The sequence below is a fragment of the Halichoeres trimaculatus genome, unplaced genomic scaffold (genome assembly GCF_033239565.1).
Source record: "Halichoeres trimaculatus isolate MK-OKI-2021-1 unplaced genomic scaffold, fHalTri1.1 fHalTri1_scaffold_13, whole genome shotgun sequence".
Taxonomy (NCBI): Eukaryota; Metazoa; Chordata; class Actinopteri; order Labriformes; family Labridae; genus Halichoeres; species Halichoeres trimaculatus.
In genome coordinates this window covers 22316127-22338293 of record NW_027437191.1, presented here as the reverse complement: position 1 = coordinate 22338293, position 22167 = coordinate 22316127, and the positions used below count along the sequence as shown (strand labels likewise).

Sequence of the window (22167 nt, the reverse complement as noted above, 5' to 3'; positions counted from 1 at the left end):
CACTGCAACAACTGCAGCTTCACAAATCCCAACAACTGCTGTTTAAGGTGCTTGGATGGTATCGTTGACTCTTAACTGAGGCTCAATCTGTGACTCTTGAACATGAACACCAGCAGAGTTGCTTCAAGACAGGACTGTCATGTTCCAGTAGGACCCCACAGCGTGCTCAGGATTTCTGGAGCTGCGCTGTGCTGCAGTGGTTTACGCTGGTGCCTTACAGCAAGAAGATTCCTGGATTGATTTCCCCGGACAGACAGACAGGAGCCTTTCTGTGTGGAGCTTCCTCCCTCAGTCCAAAAACCCACACATCAGGTTCAGGTTCAGGGTTATCAGGTGTTGCTGTGTGAATATTTGTCTACATGTTAGGCCCGTGATAGTGTGGCAACCTTTTCAGGGTTTACCCTGCCTTTGATTTAGGAGTTGTTAAAATCATGTCCCCTCAAGAGGCAGATATTCTGGGGTTTTTATCAGGGTTTGAGTCTGAAACTTCAACCATATATCAAGTCAACAAATGAGCTTAATGTGTTTTTAAATTTTCAAAACTGCTGATTATTTTTACTGTGTTAATAAGATTTTATTGTTGTATAAACTAAAGATGAGTTGTTCGTTGAGGAGTTAATCACTTGGTTAAGGAAATACAGTGATCGAGGGACCGAAGAGCATGAGACTGCTGGAAAACAACTTGGATGCAGCTAAAAAAATCAATTTAAGCCTGTGTGAGTTAGTGATACCAGATCGCTAGAATGTTCTTTTCCCATAACTATGGACTGTTTTATAAAACATAGTTGAGACACTTCATGTGTCAAAGTAATTTGGCCTCAGTATGATGAGGCTTGATGTAGACTTTACTGCTGATTTTGCAAAAAAATAAAACCAAAGATCTTGAGGACTTTTTAAGACTAAAAAAGATCTGAGGATTCTGTTTCTGTTCTTGAAGGATGTCAGAGTTCTTTGCAGAAAATCACAATTTTTTGACTATTTCAGTCTTAATTTTCTTAAAGGAGCAACCCTGAATGTTTTGAGTGTGATAATCATAAAGCATTGGAAACCAGCCTGGTGAAAAGTGCTCTACAAAGCTTTATTATCTTGTGTCGTTTTGAAACCTCAGAAAGTTTCACTTTAATTACAGAGAAAGAAAACGAGGCATAGCAAGTGGATTTCAGCTGAATGTGAAGCTGCCCACACATCATCGTCGACCTTTACTCAGGGAAAGTCCTCCTAAAACTCCAGCGCTCCTGTCACCGAGGGTCGGCCCTCAGTCCAGCTGCCAGGCTCGCCTGAATCAGACCTGACCGTTGTTTGCTGGTTCGAGTCCGTTCCCTGGAGTTGGCTGGTTTGTGATTCACTGACGTCACTGAAAACTAACTAGGACTGATTGTGAGGTGATCCAGAGCTGGCTCCAGGGTCGGATGGTCTGTCTCCAGCTGAGGCTCCGGGTTGCCGGCTGTCGTCTGGGACGGGCAGCCGGTGGAAGTGCTGCAGGGCCTGAGCCACCTTCTCTGGACAGATGTTGTAAACAGGATGAGTTGGAGCCTGAAAGGGAGAAAATGAACGATAAGAGACATTTAGTGAAGAGTTGTTCTTGAGTTTGTTATTAAAAATATAAAAATACACACTTCCTGTTTCCTAATGAATATTTTTTAAATTTCCTTTCAACATGAATTTACTGTCAGAGAGAAAACAGAGACACCACAAACAAACATATCTCTCCTGACTCGACCTCACTGTTAGGAAGCCGCTGGTCGCTAATGTGTGTGAATATCAGTCGAGATGTGATGTGCAGACACACCAAGAGGGTAAATTTACTGTCAGCAGCACCTAAATGCCAGTAAAACAGGAAACAGACAAAAGCAACAGCAGAGACATCTTTATGGCAAACCACAGCCTGCTTGGTTAGCATGTTTTACTCTCCACCTAAGCTGCTAAAATCCACCATCAGGAAACCAACACTGAGACCAGCAGAAGGTGTCAGAGGCTGAGAAAGAGCAGAGTCACGTTCTCCTGACTGTAAGAGCAGACTGTTAAGGCATGAATAAATGAGGCTTCTTCAGAAGTGAATTAAATGACTTAATTTCATCTTCAAGGAGCTGAAAATACAGATTAAAGCTGCAAACTGTAATTTCAGCATTATTTCATCAAAGTTGATCACATTCAATAATCCAGTGAGAAGCACAACTGATGCTGAGCGATTTTCAGCAACATCAGCACAGACATAAGTTTTCACAAAGATTAAGCAGAACTTTAGAGAAAAAGTTTTTACTTTTCCAGCTCAGCTGTGTAAACTTGACAAAAGAAATTGTCTTTTTAGGCTTGGTCTAAAAGCCTTTGCACATTGGGTCCACTTTTTCAAAGTTTACGCACATTAAAAAATAAATTTAAACCCATGTTATGTCAATCATGTTTGCACACTCGCTCTGTAACTTTTGTCTGCCATTATTTTTCCAGAACAGGTTTTTTTGCGTTTTTTTTTTCCCATTTGCCCCACTTGTTTCCTGGGTGGTTTGACTGTTTAGAGATACTGTAGGTTTTCCCATTTTTTGACATATTTTTCTCACACATTTTAGGCGATGTTTAGACCATGAAAACTTGTGTTTGTGTGTGTGTACGATGGTGTGTCTGTGTGCGTGTTTGTGTGTGCATTCGATTCAGTGTAGACGCCGCCCCTGTTGGCTATGGCTGCCTTTTGGGGCAGCTCTCTCTTCTTCGTCCATTTCTTCTTATTTTCTCATCTCTTTTTCATAATCTTTGTATTTGGAGTGGATCATTACTTTATATGGCTCATTTGTTGGTCATGGACACCAAACTTTTTGTGGCTTTAGTGATATTTTTACTATTTTTTCTCCTGTGTTTGTCTGGAGATCCTACATGTAACCATGGCTGCTTGTTTACATGTGAACTCAGCTATTGGCAGCCTGTAGCATGTCAATGCAAACTGGTGTAAGGCCTGATGTCTCCCCACAAGGCGAGGAGAAGGAGGTGAGGATGACGTGCTGGTTCTCAGGTGTGAGCTAAGAAGTGAGGACATCAACCTGTCCTTGTATCCATTGTTTTTGGGGACGTAAGATCTATCTCCAATAAGATGGATGAGCTAGCTGTGCTAACCCAGCAACAGAGGAAATACCAGAGGGCAGAGTAGCATCATGCTATTCACAGACATGGCTAACAGAGCTAACATCAGACACCAACGCCACATTGGAAGAGCTTCACCTGCTGTGAGCAGACAGGATCTAGGAAACAGAGATGGAGCGTGACTGAAGAAGCTCAGTCCTGGATCCTGTGGAGGTGGAGGCTGGCTGAACTGGGGAATGATGGACAAGCTGTCATCATCTATTTTCTTATGGACCTTTTTGCACTTTCTATACACTTTCATACTTTTATTTTCTTGATTGCTGCTGTGGCTACACATTCCAGTTTTAGAGCTATCATGATGCTCTTTAACTACATTCATTTGACTTTTATTTTAAAAATCCTCAGAAAATAAGCACCCTTTAACTTTCAGTTTTCAGGGCCAAGAATTGTATTAATAACCTGGTTAGAAGTTATTCTGAAGCCAAGCATTAATAGACTTATTTTAGGCTGAATTTCATTTTTATTCTCCTAAGAAATTCCCTAATTCAAACTGAAAATCCCTCATGTATGAATCCCCCTCCCTTTGATCTGAGCTGCAGCCTCACCAGTCTGTTCTCCTCCCTGCCGAGGATCATCTCATGATGCAGTTCCTGGTTCCCAAAGTGCTGCGCCACGGAGAGGCCGCTCAGGCAGTAGCAGGTGTGGTAGAAATCTCTGGACCTGCACATGACGACAAAGGATGTCAACATATGAACGACATGTATGATTTAAACTATGAGATTACACTGATTTCAGAATGTGTGTTTCTCATGCAAGCTTTGAACGTGTGTGTGTGTGTGTGTGTGTCCATATGGTGTGGGACTGACTTGCCAGGCTTATCCACGAGCCCCCCTGATGGGTTCTGACAGCAGAGGAGGATGTACTCCTGCAAGGCCTGCTGCTCAAACATCCACCGCTGCCGACTCAGCTCCGACTCTCCTGCACAGAGACAAAATTATCCTTAGATCTTAAAAAATACAAAGAAATGTTTTAATAATGGCTGAGTGAAGGAGGCAGAAGCACAGCATTAAAAGGGTCAAAGCAGGGGGAAACTGGGACACAAGAAGTCTGTTTCCAGTTTGAATCTCCGAAAAACGCTTGTTTTTACACAAACAGCATCTTTGACTCTGTTTCAGTTTTTGGTTGCATGAGAGCGCACTCTGTGCAGTGCTAGCAACAAGATTTGGATGTTAGATAATTTTTTAAAGCCAGGATTCCTTTAATCCTGGAAGAAAAACCTTAAAGCTTTTATCAAGCCATCTCTGCAGTTAGAGATCTGTTGAAAAGCTGCTGTGATTGGTCAGTTCACCTTTGACACAAATATGCTTCTGTTGCTCAAAATATGAAAAAGAAAAACCTGCAGCCAAACTTTATAAGGCCACATTTTCTGTTTGAAGAAATATTTGTTGACATTGAAGAGTACCTTCTTTGAACAGCGCTCTGTGGAGCAGAGGCAGGAGTCCAGCCTGCCAGAAGGAGTAGCAGCCATCCACCAGTTTGTTACAGCGGCCCTGAAAGCCTCCTTCAAAACGCATCTGCCGGCTGACCACCCAGCGCTGAGGACGACACAACAAACAGTCACACAGTGAATTATCGACACTTCTTCAACCAGAAGTTACAGGAGCTTTTAGCTCTGGAACAGCTCTTCCAGGAACTAAATGGTTCTTGTGGTACACTGTTGTGGCTCAATGTCTCCAGTTTCCAGGGTCACTCTTTGAAGTGGGACATCAGGAGCTGACAAAGACATGTTCACACCATAGACTGTATAAAACATGGACGTAGTCTCGCCGACGTTACCCGTCTGTTTCTGAAATGGAAAATGAAACACATCGGCTATAGCGGCCATATTGGCAGTGGCAAGGGCTTTGTCTACAGCCATAGAGCGCCGGCTGTCACGTGACCCTCAGCTGTGCCTCTTATTGGGGGAGCTCGCGATCTTAATATCCTCTGAAAGGCTGCATTACAAAAAAATTCACTCCCTGTACAGTGTGTGCCAATATTAGTTAGGGAATCAGACAGGAGACGTTTTTTGTACCAGGCTGTAAATAGGTGAATTTCTGCTCTGAAAACAGCTTTTTCTGGCTTGGTGTGTATGTGACTTCCGGAGCCAGCCTCAAGCAAACACTTGAGAAACAGCAGATTTTAGCACTTCCGCGTTGTCTCATATTCCCAGACCGGAGGTTGCCGCTTGGTTCACACTTTCAGGCTCAAAGAAGACCAATGTTCAGGAGGTATTACACCAAGCCCAGCACAGCTAGGGTCATCTTATTGTGGGCAGAGAGAGGGTCAAATAAACACATTGTGGGTGTTCCACCATTCATAAACATTCAGCTTGTGGGCCCCACCCCTAAAGTTCCTGAAACTCTTCAAAGTACTGCCCCCCCAGGCAGGGCATTTTCAGAAGTTGATCAAATACCTCAGGACTCAATTTGAACCCAGTTCCTCTATTCAAATATCATACAGTTCCTAAAAAAGTCTGTAGTTCCTGGAGAAAGTTCTTGCAGTGGCACCTAATGCCAGTTTATTGTGATACCTGGTCCTGACATACTGAACCAGTTTTCAGCTTTTTTCTTGACATTATGCAACATTTGGACAGTTTTGTTTGGTTAGATATAATTTTAGTATTTTAAGAAACTGTCTCGAGGTTTTGCGACACCTTGGTCTGCACTTTTTGTATTAGAAACAGCTTTGTTGTCAATTGTCTGTTTTTCAGAAATTTCTCATTATTTTAGAAACTTCAGACTTTTTAGAAAAGCCGTAACATTTGCGAGGCATTTTTGTTTTACCCTTTTTTGAAAATCATTTTTATAACAATGATGATGTAGGAATGTTTTTTAAACAAATGAATGAGCTTAATAAGATTCTTGAGATGGTTTTAATGTTTTTACGTTTACGTTTCTGTTCATGTTAAAATAAATGGTGAAAGGATCATTTTAAACTTTTATGAAATAGAGTGTGAGGAGAACTCCCTGTCCCTAGTTTTCTCCATGATCAAACACCAAATCCTTCAGAGCAGATGTAAAACAAAGAAACACTTTTTAAAGATGCATTTTTAATGTCTGGGGTTCACTCTGGCCTCTCATCGCTGTAAAATATGTACAAATCTTTATCTGTACAAATCTTTATCTGTACAGCTGCACACAGACCTCTAACAAGCAGCTGTAGAACACTAATAATACAGTGTTTAAGGTGTTTTTACATGAGCTGAAAAATCTCTCTGCAGGTGCCGCTTGGTGAAGAGGAGCTTTTACTGAAGTTACACAAACAACACTGTGGGTTGTTAAAACACTTTATAAGGTGTGATCGTTTCACTCGGTTGTGTTCATGGCAGAAGAAAAGAGGAAAGAAAAACTCTCTTCACAGATTTCTAACTCCACTCCCTGAAAATGGGACTTCAGTGAAGCTGCATAAAAAATACAACAAGGCTGCATTACTCTGAGAGTTTCCTTCAGACTGAATCTGTTCTGGATGAGATTGGGAATGATTAATTCATTTGTTCACAGATGAAACTGGGACTCTTCGACTTCAGAGAGACTCACCATAAGGAAAAGTTCATTAAAGCAGCTTTTGTTCACAATAAATCAAACACAGCTTCACTTCAGAGGAACAATGAGGCCGGCAAATAGAACAATAAAGGGAAATAAACACTTTAATATTCAGCTGTGAACTCTTACACTGACTGATGTTCCTGTTTCATGTTGAGATATTTCAGATGAGGTTAATATGATGTTTATTTCTACTCCTAAAAACCAAAACCTAAAATTTGGTGAAGAACATTTTTAGAACCTAGGAAAAAATACTTTTTTCTGTGTCTTCAGGGCTTTAGATGTCTAGTTTTGTATTTCTAACGGTCCAAAATCCAAATACATGTGTAATGAATTTTGTAGGCGGCTGATTGACATCACTGACATAAACATCAGCCGTGTTTTTATTTTTATAGTTAGTTTTTTGGGGCTTTTATGCCTTTAATCGGGAAGAAGAGAGGACAGTGGATAGCGCAGGAAACAGGACAAGAGTGGGAAAAGAGGCCACAGGTGGGATTCAAACCCATTCCAGCTGCACATTAGCAAACCTTAATGGAGCGCAACCTAGAACGCAAGGCTGTAACAACACCCAATGTATTTATATGTGATATAACATAATTAAAGAGGGGTTATTGTGCTTTTCTTTAAAGCTTTATTTTGTCCCTCTGCCATTTCCGTAATTGCCTTACACAGTTAACAGCTCAAAAATCTCTATTTTTCCCTCTCACTGCTTTTTTTTTGTTTTTTTAGAAAACTCTTATTTCACCCTCTGTATTAAACACTTTGTTTTAGCTGCTCTCTCTTTAAGGCTCCCTGCTCCACAGATCCCCTTCCCTCTAATTGGTCAGGGGGTAGAGCTTTGTGTGGACCTTCGTGTTTGCAGCCTGCTCCTTTGAGATCTTTTTGTGATGACCTCAATGGTTCATGTCTCATGAGGAGCTAATGTTTCCTTGAGAGTGGATCATTTTTGATTGGTTTATAAACAGATTTAAGGATTTCTACAACATGTGAACATGTAGAGGTTCGAAAAATCTGCACATGCTCAGTCTGAACATCCAGCATTGTTGCTTTATATATATGTTCAGAATATAAGAAAGCAGAATATCTACTCTTTAGTGAGCGATGTATCTGCGAACCAGATCTCTAATTATTGGCATCACCCCACCCTGTTTGATGAGACCACCCCTCATCAAATATAGAGTTAGTCAGAGGTGATATTTCACAGCAGGTGAGACATGTCTCAGTAGATCCCCTCCACCTGGTGTCACCTTACAGTCTTTGCTAAATTTGAGAGCGTCTCTCCTCCCCCTGCTGTCACCTCCAGCTCAAGCTCCACAAATCCACATTCTGCTCACAGTGACAGGAGACACTTCAGGAGATCAAGGCCTGTATGCGTGACAAGCCATGGGAGGGGAAAACAGACCATTTGTACTAATGATGTAAAAAAAATTGATTAGTGGTGTACAAGGGTCAGGTTAAAGCTATGGTGTACGATTTGGAAGCTTTGTACATCTTAATAATACTGTTAATAGGGCTGTAATGGTCCTATGGTCCAATCTACACAATATAAAGACCAAAAAGAACGAAAAAAAATCATGGAGCCAGAGAAGACCGAAACTAGGAAGCTTACTGTTACCTTTCTCTAATTTTCTCACTAGCGGCCATGGATCCAACACAATCACAAACATTTCTCCCCCACACCACAGTGCCTCACCACCACAATAAGTGCCTTGCTTGTATCCACAAAATAAATAAGTGTGATCTTGCCGGCTGTCAGTTCAGCTCTTGGATTTTGGTACACACACAGCTCAGTAGATAGCTTGATGAGAAACCGCAACAGTTACACATAGGGCTAAACACAAACTAATTAGCTTTAACAGTGGATACTACTACTATCACTGTAGCCGAACTCATGCCGAACTACTTAAAAACCCAACAGGACTGCTCCAGGGTGGATACAGGTGCCTACCTGCTCTGGTGAGTGCTTCCTTAAAAACCACAGAAATCTTAGACGGAGTTTGGCTGTGTGTTGTGCGCGTCGTGGGGAAACCGAGGCTGCGCCTTACGTATCAGCTGGCAAACAGCTGTTCGCAGCAACAGGTAATGACTTTGTTTACCACAGTGGGAGATGTCAGCTGAATAACTCTGGTTAGTCTGTGCCTATACTGGCTAATGACTGAACTCTGCTGGTCAGAATGGGTCAGCTCTGTCAATAGATTTTAGCATAAGTTAGCCACACGTCTTTAGCATTGTATACTGAGCTGGTGAAGACACGCCGAGAAAGGTAAAGCCTCGCCCACAGTCGGCTCTGCTCTGATCAGCTGGCAGTGGCAACGCCAGACCTGCTTTGCCGGCTAATTCATGGTTTTGATCGCGCCTGTCCAATTGAAGAAGCTACCACTGTGTGTTACAAGGAGGATGACTGTCTTGTTTGTGACATTTTCTGCTGGCTTCTTTCTCTTTCGAAGGGGGCGTGTTGTTAGGAGGCGAAGAAGGGCCATACGAGCTGGGAGGCGGGATCTTGGAACACGGAGGGGACGGGTGAGTGAGGCTGCGTTTTTCAAATGTGTCTCATCAGCCAGACTGGGTTTCAGATCGTAGACCATAGCTTTAACGGCCCAAAAGAGTGTTAGATTTATTGGAGGTATACCCCACCATTATAGGCGCTAACGACAGGATTACAGCACCTGTTTGGACATTGTGCGATGTGTTACCTTTTGAGACAAAATATACAAAGACGGTGGACAATCCTTTGATTTAGGAGACATATTTTTCTGGTGAACAGCTGAGATAAAGAGGACAATCTAAGTCTCAAACCGGCGAGGCTCGCTGCTGTCAGTTTTACAAGTTTGATTCGTTCTTTGCTTTTATACATCTGGGTCCTTCCAAGATATGTGTGATGAAATGTTGGAGTTCATAAACTGCTTTAATAGTTATTCATTGAAGTACTTGGGCATTGCTGCAGTGCTTTTTCCGCATAACAGCTTTCATGATACCGATTTTATTATTAAGGTTTTCTACTGTGCGCTCGGGAACACCACGCATTTACTCCGTTCAAAATAGCCAAACTTTCTCTTTTTCTTGTTTTACCTGATTGATTCGTGGAGAAGAGCTGTTCATGTGTATTCTTGGAATGAAATCTCTATAAATGTTTTGCTTGATCTTCTCTCAGTCACACCGTTAGCGCTCGTCAGGTTTATTACCGTTTATGAGTGGTAGGCATGCACAGTTTGAGTTTGTTTGGTGGGGTTTTCCAGGAAGTTCCCCTTAACTGTGACGCAATCTGAACCTGCGTTGCTTTCATAGTGCAATTAGCTAACCGGATGATTATTTGCAGTTGTGCATGCGGCTAACACTGCAGCCAAACAGGCCGTTCCATAACAGGCCGTTAGGACTGATGGTCCTGTTTGTTTAATGACTGAACATGCATACAGGCCCTGCTCCTTTAACATTTGATTAACTCCAAAGCTGTGAGGCTGTGTGCAGGAGGAGGGAAGTTTTCTGACCCTGTCACATGCAAATCTGACTTTGTGAGCACACATGATTTGAATGAATGCCGAGTGCAAAGTAACAATGAGGAGGTGGTTACAGGGAGAGCCTTTACATCCAAATACAACTACCACTTCAGCACCACAGCTTGATGTGATCAAAGTTTCCTTTAGATGTGTAAGTGTGCATCGTTTCTCACCAGTAAAGCTTTAAGATCCAGCATATGTTCCTTCCCAAGGATGACAAGTGCAGCAGTGCCGCAGAACGTGTACCCGCCATGAGCTTCCAGCCCGGGCACCCCGCTCAGACCGCCCTCCCAGTTCTGACACCTGAAATAAAACAGAAAGCACTCTTCACGGAGGCACAAAACAGGGCTTCAATAATTCAGAAAGAGCTGTGTTTTCAGGGTTTTACCTGAGGATCCAGCTGGTCGTGTCCTCAAACAGCTTGGGTGTGTGGATGTTTGTGAGCGATGCTACAGAAGCTGCACAGTACGCACTCCTGGAGATGGAAAGAGCAGAAACATGGGTGAGCAGGAAGTCAGCTCCTCCTACAATCACACTTTATTTTCAGAGAAATCCTATTTCTAGAATGCTAGTGGACCACATATAAACACCTGCTCGGATTGTTGTGTGTGGGTCAGCCTTTAAATCCACCTTTGCTGCAAAATACTTTGGGTATAAGTTAAGGTCTCTTTGTAGATGCAGACTCAAATGAAAAAGTGAAGCTGAAACACTTCTGAGTCTAATAAAACTCTGCAGAAGATTTTTCTTACTTCATTAAAAGTTGACATTTCTGAGATAATGTGAATTCCTCGGGAGAGAAACAGATGAGAGGAAAAAAACACAGAGTTGAAATAATACAGAAGACAGCAGAACATTAATTGGTTTGCAACAGATAACAGCGTCCTCAGAGAGCAGAGACGTTACTTTGACTTCTGCAGCGCTTTGTGGAGACAGAAGACGACACCTCAAAGCTGCTTATTAAAAAGACTCTGAGTAGAGAGACTTGTGGGTATTCCTCCTCTTTTTATATCAACACAATGAAGGAAAAAAAACATCAAAACACAAAGTAAAGAGAGACCTTCTTCAAATTTCTTTGGTAAAACCATGGATAAAAAGATGTATCTGATGGTCGTACTAAACCGTGCTCTGTGTTTTTATCATTCTCGTGATGGTGTTGTCAAAGCAACAGAAGAAAAACATAAAAACAAAAGGTGAAAGAGGGAGGAGAAGGAGGTAACATTATCTTCTGAGCTCACCTGACATCCACCTCCCCTCCGACGTGCATCACAAACGAGCCATCTGGCTGCTTCACTGACCAGAGGAAATCTAACAGCTTCTCCCTGGAGAGGAGTCAGGGCAGCAGGAGGAGGAGGAGGAGGAGGAGGAGGAGGGGTGAAAGAGGGAAGAAAGGGAGGGATGGAGGACAGTTCAATCAAACAGTGAGTGAGGAATTCACTCTGTGTGGATTGCGTTTGATTACAGCACCAAAAATTCATAAAAGATGCGACACAAATTTGACAAATTATATCTTGCTCAATTTCTGGGGTGAGTTAAAAAATCGCAGCTTGTTCAGCTTAGTAAATAGATAAATAAAACTTGTAATGTGTGACATCACAGCCTGTATGTTCAGGGATTCAGACTGATTTGACTCCTGTTCATTATAATAATACAGGGCTCTAGAGTGCGACTAACAATTTTAAGTGTGACTAACATTTTCTAGGTTGCACTAGTGCATCTGATGCCTAAGAGACAAACTGGGTTTGATCAGGCGCACCTGTGCATCCAATGCAAAAAGTACATTTAAAGTAATATCAAAAGACCTAATATACAAATATGCTCCTTTAAGGTCATCCAGAAGTGGAACCGTTGTTTTGAGCTCTGAAAACTTTAAATGTAACAACATCTGTACACACTACAGGGCTTTTAGCACCAGTGTAAGTGAATCAAAAGTTAATTTCCTTGAGGCTTGTTAGCCTAAAAAAAAAAAAACCTGTTTGGTTTAAAATTAATGCATAATAGCTGATTTACATGTATGCAAAAATTCCTGCGGAGCACGTTGTGGAGCATTTAACCCTTTGTGGATGCTGTATGAATGAGACAATGTCATTTAGGCTCAATTGTGTACATTTTGGGCTCACAGGTGTCTCAATCCTTTAATGGACCAGGCCCTTAAAGTCAACACAGTCAGAAACTTTGGTATTAAATATCCAATAAGCTCCTTTTTCAGGCAGCTGATTAGAAAATGTTAACACTTTCTGCTAGGAGTGGGAGAAAAAAATGAAAATGGATATATCAGGATTTTTTGATTGACAATATCAGAATCTGATTAGTTGTAAAAAAAATAAATATTATTTTTTCAAATTCAAATTGTTTATTTCAGTATTTTTTTATAAACTGCATTGGAAAAAGTTACCACTTTTCTCCAGCAGAGGGTGAAATGTTTCTCTCTGACTCACGTGATGTGCATTTTATGGGAAAATATGGTTTCTGATATAGTGTGTAGACATTATCAATATCATCATTTGACTTTTTTCACATGGTCCGGTGTTTAAAAAGCAAACTAAAAATAGTAAATAACATAAATATGGAAGAATCGCAATTGAAATCGAATTGGCACCGCAAAAATCTTAACAGAATCAAATTGCTGGAATAGCATATCGTCCCGGCCCTACTATCTGCCTGTAGTGTCCCCTACTGCTAGGAAAGCACAGTTTTGATCAGCACAACATACTCTCAGTATAGTTTTTGTGAACTTAACAAGATTTAAACACATTTTAATTGAGCTGATAAATCTTTACCTCACCTGCATCAATGTAAAATAATCACAAGCTACAGGCAACTTAACCTATTGAGGCTTTTTTTTAACTGCTGCTCAAAAAAACATATGTATTTAGTTTGTCTGTTGCTTATCAAAGTTTAATGTCTTGATATTTTTTTGCAAAACTACCCCAAAAAGAGACTTTTCCTGAGCTGCATGGTGCAAATATGAAAGTGTTAAAAAAATTGGATAAGATTAAAACAACAAATTTAGGGATTAAAGTAATGTCAGCACTAAGAACTTGAAACAGGACAAAACTAGTACACTTATTGCTCTCCAGCCCAACTTGAAATATCCTCTTGTACCTGTCTATAATGTTATAGGCCTCTTCTGTGCCGAGGATACAGAGGGCATTGACAGCAGCATATGTGGGAGCGAGGTGGGCATGTTGTCCCGGTCCTCCAGCAAAACCGCCTGTTGGGCTCTGACAGCGAGCCAGAAACTGACACACACTGAGGAGAGAAGACACAAACACAGCATGATGGAGGGTCGGTGCTTTGGAAATAATAATATAACACAAAAAGAAGATGTTGACACCAAAAGCTGTCCAGATACAATTGATTACAGTATAAATATGGTGCTGATTCAGACTATATTTCTGAGTCTTCTAGCACTCACTCTCTCAAATGCCCACTTTATCCTCTGCCATGTTGGGAATTCACAAAACTGTCAGCCGACTGAGTTGGAAGAAAAACCTGCACAAAACTTCGACCAGTGCCAAAAACTGACCTGAGAACAGTGTGCACTTCAGAGCGCAGCCTGTCGTAGGCTGCATTGTTAAAGCTCCTTGAACAGGGCCTGTGTGTGTGTGAGGGTGTGACAGTGGCGTTGGGCAGTGCCAGCCGGTGTGTTGGCAAGCCTCACTGTCATAATGAGAGAGTGGGTTAGCTTTCTGGCAGCGCTACTCGCCTTGAGGTTTGAAGGGTTTCTTTGGACTGGCGGTAATTTAATCAAGTGACATTTTGGAGGCAACAACACAGACGGCATTCGAGGTTACAGCTGCAGGAACACGATGGAAATATTACACCTGCCTGTTGGGCTCAGTTTTAACCATTAGATACCATTAGCTGTCATGCTAACTGTAGGAGAGGGCTTTAACTTTTATACCTGAATCAAAATAAATCATTTAAAGTTTGCAAAAGTGGCTCCTTGGCTTTTGTGCCCACCTTTAAGGGGACACTCAAGGCTTTTTTCCCTTACTGACTCATTTTAAGATGATTTCTTGCAGTTTTAAGACTAAAAACAGAGTTCATGTTGAACTGGATTCTCAGAGGGGTCAAAGATATCTTTTCAAGATCTTTCAAGATTCTGTTTTTAACTCTTATGTCAAATATATCTCCATGTTTTCCCTTTAACTGGTATACTATTGTAGATCCAAAACATTACACCAACAATGTGTGTGTTTCAGCTGTAAAATGTGACTTGTAACAAGCACCTACAATTGTGTAATAAGTCTGTGTGTGCAGAGCTGCTGCAGTGAATCACTGACAGTAATTGTGAAAACTTTGCAGTGGTCATAAATAAAAGAGTCTTTGGCAGCACTCACACATTGTTTGGCTTCATAAATGCTTCTTGGTAGCAGAGGAGTTGTTAAGTGTGTGAGTGTGTGTGAGTGACTCACTCTGAGGCGACAGCAGAAGGGATGGGTTCCTCTAGAAGCTCCAGACTGTGAAGAATCCAGAAGCAAAGCCACGGTCTGCTAGCATCCAGACACTACAAACACACACACACACGATCAGAGGCGCATCAGCTGACCAATTACAGCAATGATGGAGAACACAAGATCAGTCAGACAGTTTCTCCAAAATTGAATCAGTGATGTGGTTTTTGTTCCACTTAATTCCATAATATGACAATGGAACACAAAGGTCCAGTAAGGACTCTCTAAGGGATCTTAATGTTTATCACTTTTATATATTTGCCTGATAGCAATGCACAACTTAAAATAGGGATGCACAGTATTTAATTTTTTGCCAAAATCCGATATGCAGATATTTAACAACTCATTTAGTCGATAGCGATACCAATACTGATATTTTTTCTGTGCACATAATTGCAGAGATCATCAACTCTCTTCTGTATTGGAAGCAGCATATTGTATTATGTTGTATACTCTTGTCACATTTTTATGTAATATTCATTTATTGTGCAAAATAAGAAAAACTTGAAACTGCATATTTATTTATGGAATTTCCCTAAACCGTTCAAAAAATAGAATTCCTACTTGAAAGCTGGATGATGCTTTTCCTGAGAAAAATCATAACATTACCCACACACTAGCAAATCTGACCCATTTAGACTCCGGTTCAACTTAAAACAGGAACGAAATCAAATTTTGGCAACAAAAGAAGAGCCCAACTGCTGGTACTTTTGTTGATGTTGTTGAATAATAACACCTGTTAGGGCAAATGACTTTTTCTTTAAGACTTCAAAAAGAATTGGGAGAAAAATTATGGGAGAAATGGGATATTTATTTAGCCAGGGAAAACAAGTTATTTGTGACTGCTTAACTAGGTATGCATTGTGTGTATGATCTTTTTGGAAGTACTTTCTTGTACTGGGAAACCCATGACCTCTGAATATTTTTGTGTATGGATGTGTATGTCTGTATGTACACAAGCCGGTTCAAAAAAGGAAAAATGCACAAAATAAAAAGTTAAAAAAAAAAAACAGGAACCAAATATGGGACCACTTAGTCTGAACTGTGCAAACAAAATCACAAAAAGTGCAGCAAATATCTGCAGCTTCAGCCCATTATGTTATTGGTTTATTTGTTGGCAGAATTTGGAGTGTTGGGCAATATCTGATATTTTATTTTTGAGCCAATCAGCCTATACCGTGCCGGTAATATTGTGCATCCCTAATTAAAAATGAAAGTACCAGTGCTTAAGTTGGTTATTTATAAATGATACTTCTCAGTATATGTAGTCAGGACGGATTTTCCTTAGAGAACATGAATCCATTTACGGCACGTCGACTGGAAAGTCCCTTTATTGAAACTACACCGCTCGGCAAAGTTTAGCAGGGAGAAGTGGAAAAAGAAAAACTGTTCTTTGGATTAATTTGTGATTTCAGAAGAACATGTTCTTTGCATTTTCATCATGTCGACCTACCTCATAAGCATCTGACAAGTGCCGTAAGCCTTTCTTCAGATATTGGTAGTGTTGTTCCCGCAACAAGGTTGGCCTAAAAGATAAAACAGAACAGAAAGAACCAGGAGTGTAAATAGAACAGGAAATTAATGAAATTAAGAGGCTCCATATATTTCTTTCTGTCTTTTTCACTTGTTTGTTTTTAAACACTAATCTACAAGTTCATAATTTAATTCTTGGTAGAAACCTCTTTGATAAACAATCCTGATAAAATCCACATCGTGATCCTTCAGAGATGCTCAGCTTATTACTGCTGTGGTGTGAGGCATCATTCTCCTGACCATAAAGAAATAAACATTAAATTGAAATTTGATGGCTCTTTATTAAACTCCTGGGGTTGGTTAGATGTTACAGCAGCAGAAGTCACACACTGCTCTCTTTCATCATTTTAATACCAGCTCTCTCACACACACACACACACACACGAGTCAAACCCAGCTGACAACCCCCTCCTCCTCCCCGCCTAACCAGTCATATTCACCGTGTGCCCTTTTCACGCAGTGCTCGCCATGACGACTGTAATTACACTCTACCTTCTCTGCGTTAGTCACAGATCGCTGCTCGAGGTTTCATAGCAGCAATTCTCCAACATCACAACAATCAGAGGGGAATGATGCTAAACAGCTAAAAGCCAGAACGCCCACCGCTGCTCTGCTGAGCGTGTCAGACCAGGATCCAGCTCTGCTGGTTAAATGTAGAGATGTAGCGGCAGACCAGCTGCAGAGAAACAAGATAATTAAACCAAAGCAGATTCTTTAAGATGATGATGTTTAACAAGACATTTTTGTCTGGTATTGAAAATATTTAGTGTTTGTAAAGTGTTCTCTGGTTCCCTGTGCATCTGTGACTTGTTTGTTTGTTTTGTCTTTTTTTCATGTGATTGATGATTTTAATCACTGAATATCACAACTTTAGTCTCTAATAATATGGCTTTTTTCCGACTTTAAAGATGGGGTATCACACATTTTTTAGGCTTTGTTTTGTCCCTCTGGTGCCCCTGTAGTAGCTCTACACATGATTTACAACTTAATTAAATCTTGATTTTTCCTCTCCCTGGTGTTTTAGAATACCCTTATTTCAGCCTCTGTCTGAATTGCTTTGTTTTAGCTGCTGTCTCTTTAAGGTGCCCTGTTCCACAAGCCCTCTCTCTGATTAGCCAGACAGACAGATTCAGGGATTTTTACATATGAATATGTAGAGATTTGAAAATGTGCACAAATGTTGGGTGAACATCCAGCATTGTTACTTTGTATCCATGTTTAAAATTTAGAAAGTAGAATACCCCCTCTTTAATCACATATTTTATTTTATTTTTACCATGAATGTAATTCCCTGACCTATATTCCCTGTGAATACCTGTATTTCCCTTTGGTGATTTATTAAGTATATTCTATTTTATCCTATTCTCATTTATACTGATGTGATGTTATTACCAGCTCCAGTATCTAATTTCTCAAGAAAATAAAAAAGTTTTCATGCAGTACACATAACTTAAGAGTGGAAATGATAGAAACAGTAATAAATGCCTAGTTGTAATACTTCTCCATTCCTGGGTTCATCCTGACCTGTAGCAGATACAGTGCATTACAACATTATTTCATTATCAGGGACATTTTTCAGTGCTGCCTTTCATACCTTGATCCTGACTCACCATGAACTGAAACAAGCCGAGGAAGAAAAATGTAAGTGCTTGTCCTTTCTGGAATAATTTCAGAGTCTGAATGGGTCTTTGTCCCCCACCAAAAGCATCCTTCAGCACTTCAAGAGATTCAACACAAAGAGGCACAAAGGCCACAAAAAGACTCTCTTTGTCGAGGAAAAAAATGACAAGAGGGATTGTTTAAAAAGCATGCAACAGGCCAGATCTGTTTTGGCAGGAGTACAACACATCAACTCCCATTTTAACAAATCCAACAATTAAAATTCTTTCATGTGAGACATTTTAATTTCATTTGTCAGTTTCTACACTTTCTTTTCCTCTTGTTTGTTGAACTCTGTATGATCAGTTACCAAGCATCCCTGATAAATAAAAAAACGTTCTCATATAGACCTGAACACACCTCCCCACTGTACAGACCGTGACATTCAATTCCATGCAGTTGTCATAGAAATGAAATGAGTCACCCCATTAAGAGCGCGCTGATGACAGCTGAGAGCAAGAGCTGAGGACGTGGGCTGATCAACACGTCGTTTAGAAAACTGCCTTCATACATCAGCATGCTGCCATCTCTCCCAGCAAACAGCATGTGTGTGTGTGTGATCAAACAACGCCACAGCCAATGAGCAGCGTCCGTGGAAATGTCTCACAGTGGCAGGAAATGAATTTAACATTAAGAGAGCCCGACTGGATAGTGAGATAATCTTCACAATGGCTGCAGCTCATCTGAACCCCGCCCCCAGTGACAGTTTAAAGAGTCAATAATCACAATAAAGAGATAGCCTGTGTTTTCTCTCAAGGTCTGTTTGCTCTCGTGAGTCATCAATATTATTTTCAGTCTGGTTTACGAAAGCTTTGAATTAAATAAGATCAATTTCATTGTATAGATAACCACGGACCCCAATGAGTGACTGGAAAATGCTGCTTTTAGTGTGTCCTCTGCCGTACATGAGCCACTTTTATGAGTTATGTTGATTGTATCTAGTATGTTTGTGTTAAAAATTGGCCTTTATAATTAACTTGAAAAGATTTTCTTGCCAAAATATAAAACAAAAAGGATTACATAATGTTGTGTCACCTTGACCATGTGATTGCGATTAAGCCTATTTTATGGACTCCAATTACTGTGGACAGGATAACAGCAACACTATCTCTTACTTTACTCACACAACTAAGGATATTGTGACCATAACCAAGGGTGCTTTTCAACTGCAGCAACTTTGCACAGGAACTAGGGACCTTTTGAGAAACATTTTGCCTTGAACTGCAGGAACTAGGGTCTAAATTGGGTTCCTGGGGTAGTTGATCTACTTCTTGAAAGAGTAGCACATTCCAGAGGTCCAGGGACTATGGAAACAAGGCCTGCAAGCTGGACACTTCTGAATGGTCCATTACGTGCAGCATTTCATTGGAACAGTTTAGTTCTAATGGAACCTAGTGGAACCTAGTCATACAATTCTGGTTGAAAAAGCACCCTAATTTGCTAGGTGTTCAAACAGAAGCTTAAATTCTAACTTGCCAACTAGTCTAAATGTAAGAAAAGCTCCAATAGAAAAGTCATAATGAAGCAGATCTGAATGAGGTAAAAGACAGGATAACAGAGACTGAGTAAAAGGTTTTTTTTCTAAAACATGCTGTACAATACCATGTCGTTATCCAGGCAGTGGTCATTATCAACCAAGGTTACAGCCCCTGCTGCAGCCTGTGATTGGATGCTCAGACACCACAATAATTTGTATATGTGAAGATGTCCTTTATCAGAAGTACGGAATTAAAAATCAGAAATCCCTGTGTAACGCCTCAAAATAAAATTTGAAACTCTGCAACTTTTTTAAGAACCTGATTCTGCAGGTTTGCTGTAACAGCACGGGTTTAAACAGCTGGATACTCACTGTGGTAAGCTGTGTATTTGCTTGTAAACGTTGAAGACTTCTTCGATGCTACGCTCCACTTTTTTCTGGTAAAAGAGGCAGAGAGATCATGATCAGTCAAATCCAACCCAGACCAGAGGCTTGGCAGAGGGTCTTTTTGTTTACAGATTGATTCATTCATGACATCACATCATTTATGAAAGAATATTGCTTTCTTGTAGTTCTGTGTTTTGTTTTGCTGTGGTGGTTCTTGACAGCTGATGGATGCAGATTCGTCAGTGAGATGCTTGGTATTTTTTTTAACAAATGTCAAAACTGAGACCAGAGGTTAAGTAAAAGAACAAAATGGTTCATTTTCCTGTTTACTTGGATCATGGGTCAGGCCATGTTGAACATTTAAGTCTGTAACTGACTGTAATCCATCATAGAATTATCTAATGGACATGTTCTGTTTTGCCTGGGAATCATGATCTGTCTTACAGACTTAATTCACAAGGGCTGTGTCTTACTTAGGCTTAACTCTTTAAGTAACTTAGCTGACAGGTAACTTAATAAATCCCCTTAAGTTGAAATGCCAGCCTACGGAGCCCAAGCAGACATGCATCTTTTTACCAATGATAATTACTTGATTTGATCTTGACTTAGCAGTATGTGATCATATCGCAACTCTCTAGGGTTGCAGAAAAACAAACTCAACTCAAAAGAGACTAATTTTCCGTAAGTAGGTGAAAAAAAAATTGTCTCATATCGTTAGTACTGAAAATATGGTGTGGATAAATAGCCTCTCGGCTTCCGTACCACCCACCAAAAACTGAGATTTGCTAACTGGAGCTGGCTAGAACGCATGAAATTATATTTCAGGACACACATCTGTCCCTTAGCTTTCTTCTTATCTCTATACTAACAAAATTGCCTGGAAAAAAATGAGTATGCAACAGTTCGATAACTATAATATTCATACAAATCCACGTAAACCCAAAGCTAACGGCTAACTATGTTCCGTCAAATATTGCTACCTTGTTAAAAATGCTTCTGTGGCGCGATTACATTAACTCTGGCTACCAACCTCTACCCACTTCATTAACATTATCAGAGATTTGAAAGTGACTCTTGATTTTCAATATGACAACTAAATCCAGGATTTCAAGGGAAGAGTGACTAAGTAGACTCGTACCCGTTAGAATTACCACCTTAACTATCAGCCGGAAAGAATTAAAGCATATTTGGAAACGTTACTGCGTTATTGTATCTACAATTACACCAGAAGCAGGCTGAATGTTTGGAGGAGCTGGTTTATGGTGGTAGTAGAGACTGGCGCACATGATTGTGGCTTAGCGCAGAGCCGCTTAACAGCACGTTTTGACAGGTAGCACTTTTTGACAGAACGCCTGTCCGGAGGAGCAGTATTAGCATTAGCCACAATAATCTAAAGGAGCTAATCTTTGCTCTGCTCACCTGCTCCACTGAAGTTACCGTCTCAACTCCATCATCCGCAAACATTTCCGCGGAGTGGAACTCATTGAAGCACCGCAATGGTATCGGTACGCCGTCCATGATGAGGTTCTGATCCGTTAGCTGGAGCTGGATCGACGCTCAGGGTTCGTTTGTTTTGATAGTTTGCTCACTTCCTGTCGAGGATGGAGTAGGGGCGGAAACTGCGCGCGTATCCTATTCGGCGTCCCCACTTCTCGAGAAAGTCTTTTTAGTTAAATCTGCCACAAATACAGACCATAGATTTTTTTTTTAGCTTAAACCCCCACGTTTTCGCTAGTGTTTCTCACTGACGTGGAAAGGAGGAATTCCAACGCATGCTTTATTCCTGCCTTTGATCTGCATCAAGTTCGACAAAAATACACTATCACCGGAAGTTTTGGAGCACCGGCTTCAAAATAAAACTCATAAAGTCGCGTCAGTTTAAGTAATTTCTCAGCAAAGTAAAAACAGTACACAAACGGCACTTTTCGTGTATTGCATGTGATAATGCTTTAAAATTGTATTTCATTTTAAATCAGTGTTTTCAGTTTCATTACATTTCGAAAAAAATACATCAAATCAATATATAAAAAAAAAATTAGGATGAAAAAATTGAGAAAGAAAAACACCGTTGCATTGCAATTTATTTCATTTTAAAATCAGAGAAAGCAAGTACTGGGTGCCCCTGGTAAATAAATAAATTAATATGGCCATTTATTTAATTTCTGAAGTATGCTTAGAGGCTTTTTCCATCAGCTCAACTTTTTTTCAGGAGGCCTTCCTTTAGTGAAACCCAGGGAAAAATCTATTTGAAAACATTTACAAGATCAAATTCCAATGCAATGACAGGAAATAATTCAAATGTTTTTGAAGTATCAAAAGTAATAGAATACAAATGTTTTACAAGCTACAAATTCAATGTGAAGACTTTTCCATACATTTAAAGTTATTTCTAATGGCATCAAGTCCTGTTTTGGTGAGATAGTCTGGTGGTAATCCTACAAGCACGTTGCCAAAAACAGGAATTTCATTTATTCATTTATTTATTTTATTCATTTATATATTTTGCA

At 40.4% G+C, this 22167-nt stretch overlaps 1 protein-coding gene across 2 annotated transcripts; it reads right to left on the bottom strand.

The window, feature by feature from the left end:
• Nucleotides 1-1059: 1059 nt before the first annotated feature.
• fntb (farnesyltransferase, CAAX box, subunit beta) lies at nucleotides 1060-21474 on the bottom strand. Of its 2 annotated transcripts, none has more exons than XM_074685499.1 (12): nucleotides 21080-21473; nucleotides 19646-19710; nucleotides 16058-16130; nucleotides 14566-14657; nucleotides 13250-13396; nucleotides 11383-11466; nucleotides 10536-10622; nucleotides 10321-10450; nucleotides 4532-4664; nucleotides 3936-4047; nucleotides 3675-3789; nucleotides 1060-1533 (listed from the first exon to the last, which is right to left on the bottom strand). In XM_074685499.1, the coding sequence occupies exons 1-12, from the start codon at nucleotides 21176-21178 to the stop codon at nucleotides 1366-1368; spliced, it is 1305 nt and encodes a 434-aa protein (XP_074541600.1). In that variant the 5' UTR covers nucleotides 21179-21473; the 3' UTR covers nucleotides 1060-1365. The 2 variants fall into 2 exon arrangements, 1 of the variants encoding a protein (XP_074541600.1); XR_012599456.1 differs by having other exon boundaries at nucleotides 1395-1533; nucleotides 3940-4047; nucleotides 21080-21474.
• Nucleotides 21475-22167: the final 693 nt, after the last annotated feature.